The sequence below is a fragment of the Heteronotia binoei genome, chromosome 15 (assembly GCF_032191835.1).
Source record: "Heteronotia binoei isolate CCM8104 ecotype False Entrance Well chromosome 15, APGP_CSIRO_Hbin_v1, whole genome shotgun sequence".
Classification (NCBI taxonomy): Eukaryota; Metazoa; Chordata; class Lepidosauria; order Squamata; family Gekkonidae; genus Heteronotia; species Heteronotia binoei.
In genome coordinates, this window is record NC_083237.1 from 54,039,908 (window position 1) to 54,062,016 (window position 22,109).

The 22,109-nt window shown below is 48.9% G+C and overlaps 1 protein-coding gene across 1 annotated transcript in view; it reads right to left on the bottom strand.

Moving 5' to 3' along the window:
* Window positions 1-1,002: 1,002 nt before the first annotated feature.
* The window catches only part of CAVIN1 (caveolae associated protein 1), a 49,017-nt gene continuing 27,910 nt past the window's right edge, over window positions 1,003-22,109 (bottom strand). Inside the window, exon 2 of the mRNA XM_060255761.1 lies at window positions 1,003-4,861. Coding sequence (XP_060111744.1) covers window positions 4,172-4,861 — 690 coding nt within the window. The 3' untranslated portion in view covers window positions 1,003-4,171. The remainder of the gene's footprint in view (window positions 4,862-22,109) is intronic.

The window sequence follows — 22,109 nt, forward strand, 5'->3', positions numbered from 1 at the left end:
TTTAGTGGGGCTTACTTCCAAGCAAGCGTAGTGTTTAGGCTTGCCACTTACCCTGTGGTAGCCAGCATTCGCCTGCTTTTGCTGCCTCCCTCCTGCTGCTTTTCGTGATAAAAATGGGAGGGAGGAAATAGCACTGCGTGTGTCGAGAAGATGTCACTTCTGGCAAAAGCCAGGACATGACATCCCAGCTACCCCAGCTCGAGACATCCCAGCTATCCCAGCTCGAGAAGGAGTTAGTTTTTACATCCTGCTTTTCACTACCCAAAGGAGTCTCAGAGCAGCTTACAACTGCCTCCCCATCTCCTCTCCACAACAGACACCCTGTGAGGTAGGTGGGGCTGAGAGAGCTCTGAGAGAACTGGTGACCTGGCCAAGGTCACCCAGCTGGCTGCATAGCCTTTCCCTGCATGTTCCCATATTGCAGCTTCCTTCTTCCCAGCCAGGCCTATTGTGTGTCTCAGGCACATTCACTCGTGGTCCTGGGATGGGCTTCCTCAGTGGCTGCCACCAACAGTTGCCAGCTCTGGATTGGCAACTGAGTAGGGATGAGAAAGTGACCTGCAGAGGGGAGCTGCTGCCCCCTGGAGGGCAAAATGAGAGCTATAGTTTGTTGAGTGTACAGAAATCAAGATCTTGGCTGGCGGGGGTGTGGGTGTGGTCAAAGGGGTCTTTTGGAAGGTTTGCCAGCTCCAGGTTGGGAAATATCTGGAGATTTTGGAGGGTGGAGCCAGAGCCCAGTGGGGTTTGAGGAGGAGTGGGACCTCAGCTGGGTACAATGCCGTAGAGCACACGCTCCAAAGCAGCCATTTTCTCTAGGGGAACTGATCGGTGTAGCCTGGAAACCAATTTAGCAGTTTTCCAAGCCCTATCCAGAGGTTGGCAACCCAGTCCTTTGGGGCACAGAAGTCAACATCTCCTGGATCTGGCAAAAAAAGAAAAGAAAAGAAGCCATGACACCCCGCTGCTCCCCAGTTCTTCCCACACCACAACGCTTCACACCTGTTCTTTTAGAAAAGGAAGTTTATTAGTCACGCTGCTCACCAGGATGCAGTCTTAGAAAAGGAACAAAGCAGCTGCTTGGCACGCGCCCCCCCCCACCCTGCTGCCCCCGCGGTGGGGGTGTGGTCTCTGCCCCAGGTGCGGCAGCCTCAAACGCTAAGTGTCTTTTTAAAAACTCCGGGCTCTCTCCTCTTCTTCTGGGCACAAGATCCATAGCGACCTGCGATATAATGGGAAGGTTCACAGGAAAGGGGAGGGCAGTAGGGGCCGGCAACAGCCCCCTGGACATTGATGTGCATGATCTAGGGTTCGCCCTCGGCCACTGATGGGGGATGGGAGGGTGGGGTTGGGAAACGCTTGAGAGATTTGTGGTGGAGGCGGCGGGGGACAATGCAACAGAATTCACCCTTCCAAACATCCATTTCCTCTAGGCGAACTGTAATATGGAGATGAGCTGTAATTCCAGGGGACCCCCCCCCCCAAAAGCCCATCTGGAGGCCCAAATAAGAAGTATCCTCCCCCAGGCTCATAGCTACAGTGGGGCCCAAGGGGGCAAGGCCTATCCTTTCAACCCCCCTCCTTTTCCAACTATACGGCCCCTCTGTTGGAGGGCGGCCAACCTGTCCCCTTTGCTCACTGCCACTCTGAACAAGTATTAGCGTTGCTGCAGGTCTCAGCCTACAGTGCTGAGAGCTCTGGGCCACCAAACCGGGAGGCCCCGTGACCCACCCACCCCCAACAACAAATCCTGCTGTGGGCCCCACCACACACGAAATCCTGGCTACAGCCCTGACACGTCCCCCCGCCCCCCGCGGCCATGTCTTCTGCTGGGAACTGGATGGATTTGGCCAAGCCATTCACCAGGTAGCTTGGGGGCAGGTTGCAGTCAGGTCGCTGGGCACAGAACCAACCGCCCGAGACCTTGCGGCAGGCAGAACACACTGCCGCGGCCAAGCCCATTGCAGACCTTTCCTCCTGGACTACCCCGGAGAAGAAGCTTGGGGAGGGGGATTCCAGCAGACGGTAGGAAGAAGGAAGGGTGCTCTGGCACATCACGCGGGAGAGGGCAGCGGCATGCACCAAACATGAGCAAAGAAAGCCTCTCGGTCCAATGCAAAGCAAAGGGGGATCTGCAGAAGAAAAGGGTAGGTGGGTGGCTGTGAATGAGGAAAGTGGCCGAGTGTCTCTGTGCCCCTCCCCCCCCCTCCACTGCACAGCTCCCTGTTTTCTCCCCAGTTGGGAGGTTCAGCAGATGTTAGGAAGAAGAGGTGGAGGAGATTGGATTTATACCGGACCCCCCCTTCACTCGGAGTCTCAGAGTATCTTACAATCTCCTTTCCCTTCCTCTCCCCACATCAGACACCCTGTGAGGTAGTAGGTGGGGCTGAGAGAGCTCTGACAGAACTGCTCTTGAGAGAACAGCTCTGAGAGAGAACTGGGAATGACCCAAGGGGGAATCAAACCTAAGCTAAGCGTTACCTCCCTGGAGAGCACCCAAATAGCGATTGCTCTAGTTGAAAACTGGGTGATGCAAGGCAGCCACAGCAGAAAACACACCGGTCGGTCAGCCTACATCCTCAGTGCTGCAGCAAAACCATCAGCAACACTAAGGATCCAGCCCAGGACGTGGGGGGGGGGGGGGCGGTATCAAGATTGCTGACTGACTGGACAAGAGCTTTCCTCTCCTGCCCTCGGTCTCCCTGCAATTACTCCCTATCTCTGCTAAACTCATCTGCCCTCCCGTTCTGCCATCTTGACCAGGTGACAGACAGAGCTAAAAGCAAAAGAAAACGGCATTCAGTGTTCTCTGCAGAAAGATCTCCCTTCCTGCCTCTCAGGCTCCACAGTGGCAGCTGCTGGTCCTTTTTGTGGGTACAGATCCAGGGCCCCCTCGAATTTTGAGTGTGTGGGGAAAGGATTTGGGAGGGCTGGAGCACAGACCCTGCTCTTGCACCTTCTGATGCAGGGCTTCCCAGCGTGGCTCCGGTGGGCACCTCAGTGCCCGCCAGCAGTGTTCCCTCTAAGCTGAGTTAGTGTGAGCTAGCTCACAGTTTTGTAGCCTCCGGCTCACACATTTTTGTCATAAGCTCCGGAAAAATGGCCCCAGAGCAAACTAGTTTATGCAGTAGCTCACAACTTTAATGCCAGCAGCTCACAAAGCGGAATTTTTGCTTAGAGGGAGCATTGCCCGCCATTACTTCCCCTGATGCCCACTGAGCTTTTCAGAAAGTGGGCAGAGCATCATAAGGCTGGGCTTGCTATTGGCTGGCTGCGCTCATTCAAAAGAAAGGGTTCTCCGCTGCCATAGCAGCCGCAGCCAAAATAGGTCAGGAGGACTAAGTGCTTGCCCTTCCCTTAGTCAGTATGCGGCTCCATTTCCCTTCCATGTTTCCCTTCTTTTTAATTCCATCTGTTCTTTCCCCCTCCATCTCCTTGAGCTTTCCTTCATTTCTTTTTTTATTTCTCTTCTGTGATTAACAAGGAGGAGAATATTGTGTTTGGCTCCGCCTCCTGTGGCAGCCATTTTGGGCACTCACCACCCCCTTCTCAAAATTTCAGAGGCGCCTGCAAGGACATAATGGTTGGGAACCCTGCTCTCATGGCATCACTTCCTTTCCTTCAGCCAATCATTTCCTCAGTTCCTTTCCAACCAATCTCCACTCCGTCCCCCACCGTATCAAAGGTGCGTGGTGCCACACAGCTTCAAGAGCCCGCCCACCCACCCATTCTTTGGTTCCACACTTCCTGTTTCTCCTTCTTTTTTCTGTCCAATCTGCTTTCTGGTCCCCAGGAAGCACTCTTGACACCGAGCATCGTAGCGGAGAGGCAGGCATGCTTCTTGGGGCATACAAATGGGTTATTTTGTCAGCAGCACTTTGGGGGAGGAGGCAGGATGGTGGGTTGGGGTGAAGATGGCAGCGGTCCAGTAGAGCAAGCTTTCAGCAGCAAGGAATGGTGTTTGATGTGTTGCCAGAAAGTCCCATGTTGTACGCCGAAACAGAAATATACAAAAACGCACCTTGGTGCTACATTTCTGGGTAGGGAGGATGTAAGATTGCTATATCGTATGTGTGTGTGTGTGTGTGTTTGCGTGTAGGCCCGTGCGGGGCCAAAAAAAGAGGAAACGTGGAAGGTTACATGTTCAGCTCTTGACGTTCTTCTGCCTCGTGCCTTACTCACTGTCGCTCTTGTCTGCCGGCAGCGTGTCTGCCTCTTCCGTGATCTGCAGGAGCGTGCTCATTTCGGGACTCTCACCCCTCATCAGATCCGTGTTCTCTGTCTCGTCCCCACCGACCTCCACCATCTCAGTGGCCTTCACTTCCACCTCCCCTTCCCGTATCTTCTTGACATGGAAGGTGAAGGGTGGCACTTTGTAGACCGCCGTCTTGGAGCGGGCGTAGACCGTGTGGTCGGGGGTGAAGGACTTCTTCAGCTTATCCCGGGAAGTCTTCATCTTCTCCCTGCGCTCGTTGGTGACGATCTTGGTGCCCAGCTTGTTCATCCTCTTCTCCAAGTTGTGTCGGGTCTTCTCCAAATTCTGTTTGGTTTTCTCCAGGTTCTCTTTGGTCTTCAGCTTGGTCTTCTCCAGGTTCTCTTTGGTCTTCATCTTGGTCTTCTCCATCTTCTCCTTGGAGAAGGCCTTCTTGAAGTCATCCACCCTCCTCATGCCACTCCTTTTGATGCGTTCTGCCCGTGACTCCTCTATGATCTCCTCCACCTCCACTTCTTCATCCGAGGAGAGCTCAATATGCTCCTCATCGACATGCTCCTCATCTGCAGGGACCTCTTCTCCTTCTCCTTCCTTCTCTGCTTCTTTCAAAGACTTACTGATGCTCAGCTTAGTTGGCAGCTTCACTTCATCCTGAAAGAGACAAGGAGAGATGGCAGTGAGATTTCTGAGGGCATGTTTCCTATTTTCTTGGGCAAGAAACCAATGTCCAGATAAGAAGCTTTTGCTCTCTGTGGAGCAGGGGATGGGTCGGGGGCAGGGCTTTTTTTGGTAGGAAAAGCCCAGCAGAACCTCATTTGCATGTTAGGACACACCCCCTTACACCAAGCTAGTCGGAACTGCCTTCCTGTGACATGGGTGGGGGAGAAAAGAAAACCTCACTGAAAGAACCTTAATTTGCTCCTATATTATCTTGGGCATTTCCCAGAGCTGAAGCTCACAGGCAACTGAGGATCTTGGGCAAACAGGGGACACACATGTGTGGGTTACCTCTTTAAGAGAGGAGGAGGAGGAGAAGATTTATACTCCGCCCTTCTCTCTGAATCAGAGACTTAGAGCGGCTTACAATCTCCTATATCTTCTCCCCCCACAACAGATTGTGAGGTGGGTGGGGCTGAAAGGGCTCTCACAGCAGCTGCCCTTTCAAGGACAACTCCTACGATAGCTATGGCTGACCCAAGGCCATGCCAGCAGGTGCAAGTGGAGGAGTGGGGAATCAAACCCGGTTCTCCCAAATAAGAGTCCGCACACGTAACCACGACACCAAACTGGAGGAGGAGGAGAAGGATTTATACCCCGCCCTTCACTCAGGGAGTTTCAGAGCAGTTTACAATTTCCTTCCCTTCCTCTTCCCACAACAGACAGCCTGTGGGTGGGGCTGAAAGAGCTCTGACTGAGAACTGTCTTGAGAATACAGCTCTGAGAGAACTGTGGCAGACTCAAGGTCACCCAGCTGTTGCATTTGGAAGAGTGGGGAATCAAACCGGGTTCTCCAGATTAGAGTCTTCTGCTCTTAACCGCTACACCAAACTGGCTTTCTAACGAGCGATTTGTGTCACTGCTAGGTTGCAGGAAGAAGAAAAAAATTCCAGCAACCCTGATCTTAAGATTTAGATCTTACATCAAGGCTGGTACAGAGAAGAGCTTCTCTTTTGCTATACTAGGATCTATACCAGGGTAACCAAACTGAGGCTCAGTGGCTCTTTCACACATATTGTGTGACTCTCAAAACCTCCCCCCCCAACCAGCTTGGAGAAGGCATTTCTCTTAAATCACTTCTCTTAGCCTAGCCATTCTGATGGCTTGGAGAATGCCTTTAAAGTTAAAATTGCTTTCTTTCCACCTCTCCCTCCTCATCTATTTTCCTTCCTCTCTCCCTTCCCTCAAACATCTGACATTCATGTATTTCAGCTCTCAAACATTTGGCATTTATTCTTTGTAGCTCTTACATTAAGCAAGTTTGGCCACCCCTGATCTTTACCTTTAGATGCCACGTATCATACTAGCTCTCTAATAAAATTGAGAATTTCATTTAAGACCAAAAATTAAACGTTCACTATCAGTGGTAGATCCACTTTCCTGAATGGCTGCGAATCCATTAGCAACCCCGTAACACTGCATTTAGAACTACCTCTGTGTTGTTCACAAATATCCTCACCGGTGTTGAGAGGGTCACTCTAAAAAGTACTTTGAGTCAAGGAATGGGGGACAAGCCTCCCTTTACACCCTATTACTTGCTTGTTCATCCTTTAAACTGCTGACCAGGGCTTTAAAAAAATTTTTTGAGCAGGAACAAACAGGAATGCAGTTCCGGCTGGCTTGGCATCAGGGGTGTGGCCTGATGTGCAAATGAATGCCGGCTGAGCGTTTTCTACAAAAAAGCCCTGTGTGAAACTATGGTGACGTCAGGGGGTGTGGCCCGATATGAAAATGAGTTCTTGCTGGACTTTTTCTACAAATAAAGCCCTGCTGCTGACCAATAAAGCAATTCCAGGTTCCTGCTTTTATAATTCCTTGATCAGAAGGATATATATATAACATCAGCTTCAGCACTAATGGTGATATGAGAGAGATTGTGGGGAGGGAGGTCTTTCACCGTAAAGATTAAAATAACAATCTGGTGACAGGTGCCGCTACAAGTGTTGGTTTTATTCTCTCTCTCTCTCTTATTCTTTCTTGTATTTTTAAAAAATTTACCCCTTATCTCCTGCACTTGCGCTTCCCAGAAGAAGATAAAAGACTGGATTTATACCCCGCCCTTACTTGGGAGTCTCAGAGCGGCTTACAATCTCCTTTCCCTTCCCCTCCCCACAACAGATACCCTGTGAAGTAGGTGGGGCTGAGAGAACTGCTCCCAGAGAACTGTGACTGGCCCAAGATCACCCAGCTGGCCGTACGTGAAGGAGTGGGGAATCGAACCCAGTTCCCCAGATGAGAGTCTGCCACTCTTAACCACGAAACCAAGCTGGCTCTCAGGCGGCCATTTTATGCTTGCGCCCATCACGCTGTGTCAGAGTTCATAATAGGCCTGCTGACTTGAAGAGGTTCAGGATCCCTGTCTTGAATAAATTTATTTCAGGCCGTTAGCCACTGTAAAACTATTCACCCAGCAACCACACACTCCTCCCCCCACCCCCATTTACATGTGAATGAGATATCATCTGTTTGGCTAGTGAAAACTCACTTTCTCAAGTATCACGCAATGACTGAAATATATTTGTGGCATGCTTGAGCATCAAATGTCAAAGAATGCCCTCTGGTGCATAAAGCAGGATATGACATTCACTCCAGAGCAGCTCAAAGGAAAGTCGGGATATTACAATGAAAGGATGATCCTTGCAGATCTAGCAAAGTCCACCTTCTCCCTAGCAAAGTTCCCTTCGCTTCATCGGTTCAGCATAGCTGCACTGGAATGCTGCAGGAATGGAATTGGTCAGCATTTGCTCTGCAGAAAAAGACCATCGGTATTTACAACTAGTATTTCTGTCATAGGCTGTGACTGCACACACTAAATAATGCACTTGCAATGTACTTCTCAACTGGATTTCACCGTGTAAACTGTATAGAAATGCCCTCAATTTGGCCCAGGCTTGCTTATAACAATAAAGTGATTAACAGACATTCTCACATTTTGACATGTTACTGTTTTACTGGTTCTCACGCTCATGTTACCCGGATCAAAGGTTTGCTCAGTTTGTTAATCTTACTATTCTGTCATTGGATCTTAAATTTGTACCATTTTGCATTCTAAACCACTGCCTACCAGCTATATGTAGCTCTGCTCACGGTACCTGATTCCTCATCTTAGAGCACACGAAAGCTTCCATTCTGAATAAAACGTTGTTGGTCTTAAAGGTGAACTTGACTCCTGCTTTGTTCTACTGCTTCAAACCAACACGGCTGGCCATCTGGATCTGGCAAAATCCAGTTGGAAGATGCATCGAAAGTGGGTTAAAAGTGCTTTATTTAGTGTGATTACAGCCATAGTCTGATGACCTGACTTTCTGGGCCACAGGGGAAAGAGAGAAGAGCATTTTTCTAAAAGGGGAGCAAGCTGTAACAGCGCTAAGGGTCAGGATTCCAGGTTTTCCCTCTGATTTCATCTCCGGTCTGCGATCTGACAATGTTGAAAATGGTAAGATGGGCAGCTGTGTTTGCCTGTAGCAGCAGAAAAGAGCAAGAGTCCAGGAGCATCTTAAAGAGTAACAAAATTTCAGGCAGGTTATGAGCTTTCATGAGTATCTGAAGAAGACTGAAGATTTATACCCTGCCCTTCTCTCTGAATCAGAGTCTCAGAGCGGCTCACAATCTCCTTTATCTTCCTCCCCCACAACAGACACCCTGTGAGGTGGGTGGGCCTGGAGAGGGCTCTCACAGCAGCTGCCCTTTCAAGGACAACTGCTAGAAGAGCTATGGCTGACCCAAGGCCATTCCAGCAGGTGCAAGTGGAGGAGTGGGGAATCAAACCCGGTTCTCCCAGATAAGAGTCCGCACACTTCACCACTACAGGGGAAGAAGGTCTATGAGACCTATGGCTGACCCAAGGCCATTCCAGCAGGTGCAAGTGGAGGAGTGGGGAATCAAACCCGGTTCTCCCAGATAAGAGTCCGCACACTTCACCACTACAGGGGAAGAAGGTCTATGAGACCTATGGCTGACCCAAGGCCATTCCAGCAGGTGCAAGTGGAGGAGTGGGGAATCAAACCCGGTTCTCCCAGATAAGAGTCCGCACACTTCACCACTACAGGGGAAGAAGGTCTATGAGACCTATGGCTGACCCAAGGCCATTCCAGCAGGTGCAAGTGGAGGAGTGGGGAATCAAACCCGGTTCTCCCAGATAAGAGTCCGCACACTTCACCACTACAGGGGAAGAAGGTCTATGAGACCTATGGCTGACCCAAGGCCATTCCAGCAGGTGCAAGTGGAGGAGTGGGGAATCAAACCCGGTTCTCCCAGATAAGAGTCCGCACACTTCACCACTACAGGGGAAGAAGGTCTATGAGACCTATGGCTGACCCAAGGCCATTCCAGCAGGTGCAAGTGGAGGAGTGGGGAATCAAACCCGGTTCTCCCAGATAAGAGTCCGCACACTTCACCACTACAGGGGAAGAAGGTCTATGAGAGCTATGGCTGACCCAAGGCCATTCCAGCAGCTGCAAGTGGAGGAGTGGGGAATCAAACCCGGTTCTCCCAGATAAGAGTCCGCACACTTAACCACTACAGGGGAAGAAGGTCTATGAGACCTATGGCTGACCCAAGGCCATTCCAGCAGGTACAAGTGGAGGAGTGGGGAATCAAACCCGGTTCTCCCAGATAAGAGTTCGCACACTTATCCACTACACCAAACTGTTAGTCTTTAAGTTGCTCCTGGACTCTTTTGCTTTTTCCAAAATGACAGTGACATTTGGGAGAACAGTTCTGGGCCTGCCATCGGCCAGTTACAAAAGCTTATTCTTTGGAAACAAAGAAGCATTAAGAGCAACATGCTCATCAGATCTCCGAAGCTAAGCAGGGCTGGCCCTGATTAGTGCTTAGACAGGAGACCACCGAGGACATCCAGGGTTCCTATGCAAAGGCAGGCAATTGCAAAGCACCTCTGAACATCCCCTCCTTGAAAACTCTACTGGGCTGCCATAAGCCACCTGCAACATGGTGGCACTTTCTGCCACCGCCCCCATGCTCAAGGCTGCATGCAATGTGCAAGACAGAGAAGCTGGCAGTCTTCCTGCATGGTACTGTCTGGAGGTCGAGCCCTTGGGCTCCTCCCCGGTCTTGACCTCCAGCCTCCTGCCTGGGAAACTGGCGGCCGGGGACAACCGGCCGGGCGATGCATCGATCGATGCTACTTACTGCTCCAACAACGGCCAAGGCGCGAGTGAGTTCCCCCAGGGGGACGCCCGCCCTATCGTGGGAGAAACGGATACTGGTCCACGCCCCACGAGTCGCCCAACAGGTCCCAATAAAGCTGAAGGTAGGTTACTGGGAGGGGGAGGAGCCGGTGGGGATGGCGATTTAAGCGGAGGAAATTGGGTACGCCAGGGAGGAAGAGCTCAGGGCTGCGGTACAACTCTGGGCTGCAGATGCGGAAGCTATCTAGAGAGAGTGAGCGAGCGGCAAGAGCAAGGTGTAGTTAACCTCCCCTCCAACCCGGTCTGAGGCATACCCTCCTCCTGCAAAGAGTGTCCTGGAGTCGCCTTCTGACCCTTCCCAAACTGGGCTGGGCTGGGAGAACCTGACAAGCACATGCTGTCCAGCTGGAACAAGCAGCACACCTGTATAATGGATGCTCCTTGGCCATCCCAAGATGGGCACGTGTCTGGGCACGTGGCACTCCAGATTGCAGGAGGAAGACCTGACATCACTAAATACCCTTCCATATAAAACCTCCCAAACTGAATGTCAACAATGAGGGCTGCTTCCCCAGGGGTTTTTCCCCCTGCAATGGAGAGCAGGAAACTCCTGTACTGAAGGATGCTATGCTCATTCTGAGTACAACTTGCAGTGTTTGCAGGGCTTTCCCTGGATTGAAAATCAACCCTTCTGGCTTTATGGTGGATGCTGAGGTGCAGCCAGTGGAAGTATGGTGGATACTTCCTCCATCCCTAGTAGAAGGAGGGGTGGAGCTAAAGTCCACTTTCAAGGGGGGGCAGGGGCAGCTGACTGCTGTTGTCATCCCCCCCCCCCCAGCTGTGTCTCAGGTTTACAAGCCCCATGGTGCAGTGATAAAGTTGCAGTACTGCAATTCAAGCCCTTTGCTCACGACCTGAGTTCGATCACGGCAGAAGCTGGGTTCAGGTAGCCGGCTCGAGGTTGATGCAGCCTTCCATCCTTCTGTGGTCGGTCAAATGAGTCCCCAGTTTGCTGGGGGGGGGGAGTGTAAATGACTGGCGAAGGTAATGGCAAACCACTCGGTAAAAAGTCTGCCGTGAAAACGTCGTGAAAGCAACGTCACCCCAGAGTTGGAAACGACTGGTGCTTGCACAGGGGACTACCTTTACCTTTTATTTTTTGCAAGGGAACTTCTCAGATGCAGTGGCATTCTATCCTGTTACGAATTCTCAATCAGGTGCCCTTTAAAGGGGTTTATTCCCTTTTCCGGGCAAGCTATATTTTTACTTTGCATCTTGCCAGGGAATATAGAGAATGAGGGGGAAGGGGGGGGGATGGGCCACAGATTCCCCCCCCCCCCAAATCTCTGTCACATCTGTGCTTTTAAGGGATGCCAGCCTCTAGGTAAACCCTGGGGATCCCCCAGAATTACAGACTACAGAGATCAGTTTCCCTGGTGGAAATGGCTGCTTTGGAAGGTGGACTTTATGGCATTGAACCCCACTGAGGTGTCTGTCTTCCCCAGGCTCCCCTTCCCAAATCTCCAGGAGATTCCAAACCCGGATCTGGCAACCCTACATTCCCCTGCCAGAGGAGACTTGGGGGGGGGGGGCGAGCAGGAAATGGAGGTACCGCCACCAGCAGGTGAGGGGGAATGGGGTATGTGGATGGTGTTTGAGCCTGCTCCAGCCCTGCTTACTGCTGCTTTCATGCCTTCGCGTTGATGAAGCCAAGGTGTTAAGCTTGAACATAGCCATCTCTCTGATTAGCTGTTTTTGTGTGTGTGTGTGTGGGGGGGGAGGTTTCTTTTGGAATTTTTGTGTGTGCGTGCACCTGGAAGTCATGGTGACCTCCGGTGACTGACCCCTACTGGGGGCCTAGGGCATAATCAGGGAGATGGATGAATAAACCCTGCCTCGTCCTCCCGACCGCTGGTATTCCGAGGTGGTCTCCCCTCCAAGTACTTGCCAGAGTGGAACCTGCTTAGCTTCTAAGATCTGATGAGATTGGGCTTGCCTGGCCTACCCAGGTCAGGGGCTTTGGGTTTTTAAAAATCTGAACCGAGCAGAGGAACATTTAATCACAGAGCAGGCCTCACCTGTAGTGGCAGTGCAGTGGAGACTTAGATCCCCTCCACGCTTGGATAGTTCAGCCAAACTGAGACCCCGTTCTCAGAACCACCACCCCCAGTTCTGCCCAGTGGCAGTGCGTGCAAAGAGGCGGCATGTGGGCAGGCATGTGGGCGAGGAGGGAAGCAGATTTGGACTGAGATTGGTTTTCACCCAAGCAGCACATAGTGTGCGTCCCCCCCACTCGGCATTCCCGGGATGTGCTGGAAATAGCCACCGCAGTACAGAGTGCTGCAGCTGAAGCCGAAAAGCTGGACAGATTTATGACCCCTGGAGTTGTATGATTAGAAGGCGAGGCGTGGAAGGACTGGGGAACCTCACAGGCGGAGGCGGAAGATGAAGCAAGACAGTGGGAGGGGGTGTATTCCAAACAAGCCTGGGGATCCAACTTTACCCACAAAACTTCAGGGCCTGATGAAGGATCCTGCGGCTTTGGAAACTTGAACCACTTTCAAACACCTCGTTTGTTCAACGAAACCCTCCTCTAGGTCTGCTTTGTTTGTATCTCAGTCATGCAAGGGAAGTCCTCGGACAGGTTTAGTTCCATCTGACTACAAATTTTCGCTTGGGGGGGCTCTTTCGTTCTTTAAACCACTAGAAATCCGCGCTAGACAGCCACAAAAATGGCTGGCCTTTAAAACAATGACCTGAACATTCCACCACCAACTACTTTTTGAAAAAATCCAGTCTGACAAGGAGTTCTGGAGACCTCATTATGAGGCTGGCATCCTCCATGTTTGGTCTGGAGATAAAAAGAAGTCCTTCTTCACCCAAAGAGTAATGAACACTTGGAATTAATTGCTGCAGGAAGTGGTGGTGCCTACAAGTGTAGACAGCTTCAAGAGGGGACTGGATAAACCTATGGAGCAGAGGTCCATCAGTGACTATTATGTCTGCGGTGGGGCAGTGATGCTCTGTATTCTTGGTGTTTGGAAGGCTACAGTGGGAGGGCTTCTAGAGTTCTGGTCCTCCTGGTATATTTCCTGATGGCACCTCGGTGTTGGCTACAGTGTTGGACTGGACAGGCCATTGGCCTGATCCAACACGGCTTCTCTTATGTTCTTATACGGACCAGAGGTCCATCAGTGGCTATTAGCCACAAGGTATAGATGGAACACTTTGTCTGGGGCAGTGATGCTCCGTATCCTTGGTGCTTGAGGGGCAAGAATGAGAAGATTTCTGGAGTTCTGGTCCCACTGGTGAATTTCCTGTTGGCACCTGGGTTTTGGCCGCTGTAGGACACAGCGTGTTGGACTGGATGGGCTGCTGGCCTGATCTGACATGGCTTCTTATGTTCCTGCTGTTACAATTGATCTCTAGAGATCTGTTCTCTTGCAGAAAATGGGAACATTGGAGGATGGACTCTGTAGCATTATCCCTTGCTGAGGTCCCTCCCCTCCCCAAGCCCCGCCCTTCCCAGGCTCCATTTCCCCAGAGCTGGCAGCCCTAGGTGAACTATAGTTTATATATTGCATCTTGCCTGCCAGAGGCACTAGGCAGGATGTTATTCTACAATTCCATGATTGTGTGTACAGAACTGGGCGAAGATCTGAGTAAATCTCATTTTCCCAGAATGCTTTTAGCCTTTAAGGTTGCAAAAAGTGTGGATAAAAAAAGCCAAAGGAGGCCTAAAAACTTATGGGAAGAGGAGAAAGCAGGATTTTCAGGTGTCAGGGGAGCAGGGCTCTCATGTTCTCTATAGCTCCTTGCACCTCACTTGCAGGGAGAAAAGCAAAAAGCATTCTTAATAGATACAAAATGCAGAATACAAGTTGCAACGTTTCTTGGCACTGGATTAGAACTATTTGTTTAAAGCCTAGACTGTATGCAGCCCTACTTATCAAATTCTTTCCCAAACATAACTCCTCTTGTCTCTGCCCTTCCCCTCCGTCTGTCCGCATATCTCTTCCAAGTTATAGCAATTCTTGTTCACAGTTTGGACCGTGAGAGCTTTGACTCCATTTTTCTGCCCCCACAATGCTTGAGTACCGGAGCAATGTGCTTGCCATAGGCAGGGGCTGTTTGGGGAAAAAAAAAACAAACGTCGCTAACTTTAACATGGTGCAATTTTGCCACCAAGAAAAGCTAGAAAACGGCTTTTCAGTACAATCCACCAGCTGCTGTGCAGAGCAGAGAGTGTCCTCCGCCCCTTGGGACACCGAAATTGCCCGTGAACAACCATCTATAATGTGTTTATAAATTGGGTTTAGCTTACTATACTGTTTTATTTTATCTGTATAATTTAAACTGTTATTTAATATGTTATCTGCCCTGAGCCCATTCTTGGGAAAGGGAGGAATACAAATTAACTAACTAACAAAATGGAGAACTATGTGTGTATATGAGAGAGAGAGAGTGTGTGTGTGTGTGTGCTGTCTGTACAAAGCAGGGAATGAATGAGAGACATTAGAAAAAGCCATGTAATGCCTTTTAATTAAGACCAACCTAAATTAGACTGTTGGAGCGAGCAATTCAGCATGCCTGAACACTGGGGGGTGCTATATCATTCCATGTGTAGGTGTTATCTCCTTGAATACGATGCCTCTCTTCGGCTTAACCTGGGAGCTGCCCTCTGACCCTCCTCTCTCCCTCCCTTTGTCCTCTCATTCTTTGCACATGGCCTTCCAAGGAGACTCATGTCTTTAGGGTTTGTAGAATCTTTCGGGATCAAGTGCCGTGTTCTACTGGAGAAAGTTTTCCTTCCAGACGTTTCGTTCTCAGCTGCGGAGAACATCCTCAGTGGCGTTGCAGCACTTGATCCCGAAAGATTCTACAAACCCTAATGATGTTACCAGCCGTGAAAACCTGAAATCTTTGATAGACTCATGTCTCTTCAGGTCTCTCCTGTGGATACGATACCCTCATACTCTCAAACACATGATGTCAGACAAGCTGAGCATAGGAAAAGTAGTCTTTAGATTAGGCTTCTTTCTTTGGACTGCAACCTGAACTGGATGTGACTGAATAAATGTAAGTAAAGAAGAAGAAGAACTGCAGATTTATACCCTGCCCTTCTCTCTGAATCAGAGACTCAGAGCGCCTTACAATCTCCTATATCTTCTCCTCCCACAACAGACACCCTTTGAGGTGGGTGGGGCTAAGAGGGCTCTCAGAGCAGCTGCCCTTTCAAGGACAACCTCTGCCAGAGCTATGGCTGACCCAAGGCCATTCCAGCAGGTGCAAGTGGAGGAGTGGGGAATCAAACCCGGTTCTCCCAGGTAAGAGTTCGCACACTTAACCACTACACCAAACTGGCTCTCTTTAAAAAAGCGGGTTTTGTTTTTTTGCAGTATATCTTTTTGGAAGATTTACTGACTGCATTCAGTATCACACTTCTGCGACTGCACAAAATTCTGCTATATTAACCAAATATCCCAATAGATACAATATGGTGTGAATGCTTTCAAGTTCTCTAGAACTCTCCCTCAGGCGAGATGTACTGAAGCATCTTCATGTAACCTGCCCCGAACCTGTTTCCGGGAAGGGCAGGATAGAAATAAAATGAAATGAAATATAAATAAATAAAAGCCCCAAGGGAGGAAGGGAAGGTTCTGGTCATGATCTCAAGGCATTGTCTTGTGTAATCATCCTTTCCCCCCACTGCGATTTTTGGAAGCTAAAACAGCCTGGGGGCGGGCTTCTGGGGTTGTTATTTGTAGGGTTACCAGCTCTGGGTTGGGAGATACCTGGAGATTTTGGGGGTGGAGCCTGGAGAGGGACCTCAGCAGGGTACAATACCATAGAGTCCACCCTCCAGAGCAGCCATTCTCTCCAGGGGAACGCATCCTGGTTTTCTGGAGAGCAATTATAGTAGTGGGTGATCTCCAGGTGCCAGCTGGAGGCTGGCAACCCTAATTGTCCCAACAGGCGGCTGGGCATGCAAGTAATCAATGTACACCTTGGCCCTCAGGGCTTATTGAGAGCCAGTTTTGTGTAGTGGTTAAGTGTGTGGATTGTTATCTGGGAGAACCAGGTTTGAGTCCCACTCCTCCTCTTGCACCTGCTGGAATGGCCTGGGGTCAGCCATAGCTCTTGCAGGAGTTGTCCTTGAAATGGCAGCTTCTGGGAGAGCTCTCTCAGCCCCACCCATCTCACAGGGTGTCTATTGTGGGGGAGGAAGGTAAAAAAGATTGTGACCGCTCTGAGACTCAGAGCATATAAATCCAATATCTTCTTATTGGGTGGCCTTAGGTGAATTAGTCTCTCTTAAGCTTAGTCTGCCATGTCAGGTAGCTGGAAGGAAGAAAACACGGTAAGTCCAGTTTAGCCACCTTGAGTTGCTTGCAGAATACAAACATGATGGGATGGAGAAAGTAGAGACAGAAGTACTTTTCTCCCTTTCTCACAATACAAGAACTCGTGGGCATTCGATGAAATTGCTGAGCAGCCAGGTTAAAACGGATAAAAGGAAGTACTTCTTCACCCAAAGGGTGATTAACATGTGGAATTCACTGCCACAGGAGGTGGTGGCAGCTACAGGCATAGCCAGCTTCAAGAGGGGATTGGATAAAAATATGGAGCACAGGTCCATCAGTGGCTATTAGCCACAGTGTGTGTGTATGTATAAAATTTTTTGCCACTGTGTGACACAGAGTGTTGGACTGGATGGGCCGTTGGCCTGATCCAACATGGCTTCTCTTATGTTCTTCTGTGACATAGAGTGTTGGACTGGATGGGCCATTGGCCTGATCCAACATGACTTCTCTTATGTTCTTACGTGACACAGAGTGTTGGACTGGATGGGCCATCGGCCTGATCCAACATGGCTTCTCTTATGTTCTTCTGTGACACAGAGTGTTGGACTGGATGGGCCATTGGCCTGATCTAACATGACTTCTCTTATGTTCTTATGTGACACAGAGTGTTGGACTGGATGGGCCATTGGCCTGATCCAACATGGCTTCTCTTATGTTCTTATGATGAGACATCACAAGTTGTGCTAGAGTCAGGTGGGACAGTCACGTTGGTCTGAAGCAACAGAACCAGGTTCAAGCCCAGTGCAACCTTTAAGAGCAACGAAGTTTTATTCTGGGTCTAAGCTGGTATCTGAAGAAGTCTGCATGCGCATGAAAGCTTATGCGCAGAATTAAACTTCGTTGGTCTTTAAGGTATCACTGGACTCAATTTTGGTTCTACAAGCTGTGATGTTAGACTGATGCAGCAACACACCCCAGGAAGTCATACTGCTGTAGTCACACAAGGTAGAACAACTGTATTAGGGGATGCCAACCCTACAGGCATCAGACTGGGTCAGGATGGAGAAAAGCAGGGCGCTTTTTTTTTTTTGTAGAAAAAGCCTAGCAGGCACTCACCTGCATATTAGGCCACACCCCCTGACATCACCATTGTTTCAAACAGGGCTTTTTTTGGTAGAAAAAGCCCAGCAGGAACTCACTTGCATGTTAGGCCACACCCCCGATACCAAGTCAGTTGGAATTGCGTTCCTGCTCAAAAAAAGCTCTGCGGAGGAGCATAGCTGTGCAGTATGGAGGAGCAGTTGATATGTCATGGGGAGTTTGGGGTTCAAGTAGTGAGTCTGCTATGAAACTCACTTGGGCCTGCAGTCGCTCTCTCAGGGTAGATGTTCTGAAGCCCTGGAATGCAATACAACACTAACAGTATGATCAGGGTTTAAGGTTTCCAACTTACAGGTGGTGGCTGGAGATCTCCTGAGGTTACAACTGATCTCCAGGTGACGGAGATTAGTTCCCTTGGAGAAAATGGCTGCTTTAGAAGGTGGACTCTAAGACATTATATGCCACTGAAGTCATTCTCAAACTCCACCCTCCTCAGGCTCCACCCTGAAAATCTCCAGGTATTTCCCAACTCAGAGTTGGCAAGCCTGTAAGAGTTACACTTTATGTGTACTGATTTTGCACTGTCCAGAGCAGGGGTGGCCAAACTTCCTTAACCTAAGAGAATAAGCATCAGATGTTAGCGAGCTGCAAGACATGAACAAATATTACACATACGTCTTCATGAAAACTCTTAGTACTTTCTTTGCACAGAAGGATAAAATATATATTTATGCACTATACAACACAACCGTTTTAGGAGACATTTAAAGGACAAAAGCTGGGAATAACAGTCCCCATAAGACCAGCATAGGGAAGACTTGAGAATCAGTCTGCATTAAGTTCCTCATTTACCTCTGGGAGCTGCATAATATGTGTGAAAGAGCTGGATGTGGCTCCCGAGCCACGGCTTGGCCACCCCTGGCCCAGAGCAACCCGCTTAGATCAATAATTGCTGTTGTTAAGGAAATTCTTTTGACATCCACTTCAGATGTCAGCCAGTCAATGTCTTCTATTTTAAGATCTGGAAGAGAAAAGCGCTCCCCAGACGCATGAAGCAATGCTCCAGAGACTCCCAGTCCCCCTGTTAAAAGTTTATGCAAGAACAGCTCACCAAGCAATCAGAGATTTAGAAAGGACTAATTTATTGGAAGGATGATGCATTTTGAATTCTGGGTTTTCTGAGTTGCGGAGCAACTGTTTTGCAATCCTGTCGAATGGAACCTGTTTTCCTGATTTGAGTTCCCTGCTATTTACAACCAAGATGCTTTCCAGAACCTTGTTAAGTAGGAAAGGCTGACATCTGCTTTGGTAATAAGATCTGCAAATCTGGGACAAACTTTGCAACTGGCCTCTGGGGGGAAATGGGTGGGTGTTTGGAATCAGGATATCCCCCCCCCCCATTGCAATCAAGGCCCTGGGGCTGTCCTTTTCTGCACAACACCACCTGCTAGGGCAATTCCTCATCTCTCAGAGAGACTCTGAGCCACTGTTGGACCAACAACACCAGGAATCACTTCCTTCCCTGGGAAGCAGCACAATGACGCCGAAACAAAAGCCGTCTCCCCTCTCCAGAGTGGCACAACTACACCTGGAAACCAGCCACATCCGGACAGCCTCGATCCTTATCAGCCCTCCTTGGCTGCATAGCATTCGGGAAGATGGGGCCAGTTCCCACCGTTGCACATAAATCCCATCTTGCGACAAACACAGGAGTGGGGCCCAGATCGCTTTCTGCTTGTGGGTAGGGATGCTCAAACACCCCACCAGTTCAGCTCATTTCCCGTTCTTCAGTTATGCGCAGGGTGCCAGTTTTTTGGGGGTTTTTTTGAGGGGGGGCGTGAATGCCTAGAAATCATGGTGACTTCTGGAGACTCCTACTGAGGCATGGAGGACATTCAGGTTTAAAACAATTTATTGATAACATATGGTTACAATATCTAATTATATCCTTACTATCTCTAACCCATATGATATTTTCAATCCCCCCTCCCTCCATAACTAGACTTCCGCCGAGGTTATATACTTAAGTTCAATTATAAAGGTACCCTTAACCAATCAAAGTTCAATGTCATTCTTTTCTCATATTCATTTTAAAAAATTGTCCAATGTCTTTTTACATTCCACTCTTTCTCTATGTATCCTCTAAATTTCCTCCACTCTTTTTTGAAAACGTCCAAATCATAGTCTCTTAAAGTTCTTGTTAATTTATCCATCTCACTCCATGATAAAACTTTCATAATCCAGTCCCATTTCTCTGGTATTTTTTCTTGTTTCCACAGCTGAGCATACAATGTCCTAGCAGCTGAAAGCAGATACCAAATTAAAGTCCTGTCTTCTTTTGGAAATTTTTCCATTTGTAATCCAAGCAGAAAAGTCTCTGCAACTTTCTTAAAATTGTATCCCAAAATTTTAGAGATTTCTTGTTGTATCATCTGCCAAAACTTTTTCGCTTTTTCACAAGTCCACCACATATGGTAAAAAGAACCTTCGTGTTTCTTACATTTCCAACATCTATTCGACATCTTATTACTCATCTTAGCCAGTAATACCACCTATACATCATCTTAAAACAATTCTCTTTAATATTCTGACATGTTGATATTTTCATCGAATTCTTCCAAAGATACTCCCATGTATCCATTTGTATTTCTCTATTCACATTAATTGCCCATTTAATCATTTGAGTTTTTACTACTTCTTCTGTAGACCATTTCAGTAGTAGTTTGTATACTTTCGATATTAATTTCTCGTTATCTCCGAGCAGAACCCTTTCCAATTCTGTTTGTTCACGTCTAATTCCATCAGATTTAATATCATTTTCCATCAAGCTTTTTATTTGTTGCATTTGAAACCAATCATACTTGTTATTTAATTCTTCTGCAGACTTTAATTCAACTTTGTCACCTTGAATTTTTAACAGTTGATTATATGACATCACTCTTTCTTCATCAGATTCAGCTGTCATTTTTATTACTTCTGCTGGCACTATCCAGAGCGGCTTTCTCTCATCACCATATTTCTTATATTTTATCCAAGTGTTTAATAAGCTATTTCTAATATAGTGGTGAGAAAAAAGACCGCCCATCTTATTTTTTCCATAGTACAAATAAGCGTGCCAGCCGAGGCATGGAGGACATTCAGAGAGGTGCTTTGATACAGCCTGCCTCAGCCTCCAGCTCTGGTATTCCAAGGAAGTCTCCCACCCAAGTACTTGCCAGAGTTGACCCTGCTTAGCTTCTGAGATCTGATGAGATTGGGCTTGCCTGGGCTATCCCTGTCAGGGCATGGAGCCAGTTTTTCAGTGGACCGTTTATCTATTTGTGAACCCATTTGCGGAGGTTTGGCAAGCTTTTCATTCCTAACAGGTACAGTATAGGGCAGTTGGCTTTTCAGGCACACATGTTCTCATACAGCCTGAGTCCTGCTCCCATTGACCTTGCCCTATTCCTGGCAGAAATGCTTTTAAACAGACAACTGTATAGTCTAAAACCAGGGGTGTCAAACATGCAGCCCGGGGGCCGAATCAGGCCCCCAGAGGGCTCCTATCAGGCCCCTGAGCAACTGGCTCTTGTCTGCTTCCTTCTCCATCTCTCTTGCTTCCTTCCGCATCTCCGCTTGCTTTGCTTTGTTCAATCACACAGGAACTACAGAGCAAAACCTCAGTTTTCTCCATTGGTTGAGCCTCCTCCCCCTCCTGGTCCCCTGGGGAGGGAGGGAGGGAAAGAGCCAGAGTTTCAGGGCTGGCACGTGGGAGTCAGCAAGATAGGCAGCCGCCTGGGGACCCACCTCGCTGCAGGGTCAGGGGACAAGTGCCCCCTCCCCGTCCCCGCTCACATGGACCCTACGAGAAAGGAGGCGGCTTCTTCCCAGCTCCCTTTGAAGCGGGAGAGGGGCGGCCGAGCATTTGCACGAAGCGTACGCAAGATGACTCCTTGGGGGGCAGGGGTGGGGTTTGGCCTTGTGTCTAGCACCGGGCCTGGAGAACTTCCTTTGCCCAGTTTCCTGGATCCCATGGAAGAAATACAAAGAAAGCACCTTTAAGACCAACAAGCGCTAAAGTTTTAAGCATGATTTATTTGATTTTTTTTTTAATCTTTAGTTTTGTTTGTCTGTGTCCTTTAAAAAGTTTGCATCTCTGCTACCTAATCTTAAATAGGTACACACATGGCCCAGCTCAACATGGCCCGGCCCAACAAGGTCTCATTTATGTCTGATCCAGCCCTCATGAGTTCGACACCCCCTGGTCAAAACCATATAAATCAATCCAAAATAAATCCTGTGTATTTAAAAAAAAAAAATTCTACAATTTGTCCCTTGTTTAAGTAGCCATTAGCCGTGTGAACTCTCTCTGGAAGCGAAAATTGTAGTTTGGTCGCATCATGAGAAGATGAGCCTCACTGGAAAAGTCAATCATGCTAGGAAAAGAGGAAGACCCAACATGAGATGGACTGACTCAATCGAGGAAGCCCTGGCCCTCGGTTTGCAAGACCTGAGCAAGACTTAACGACAGGGTGTTTTGAAGGTCCAGAGTTCACAGGGTCCAGAGTCAATAACCTTCAGGTGAGGCTTGAGGATCTTCCGCTTTTATAAATGATCTCCAGGCAACAGAGATCGGCACTCCTGGAG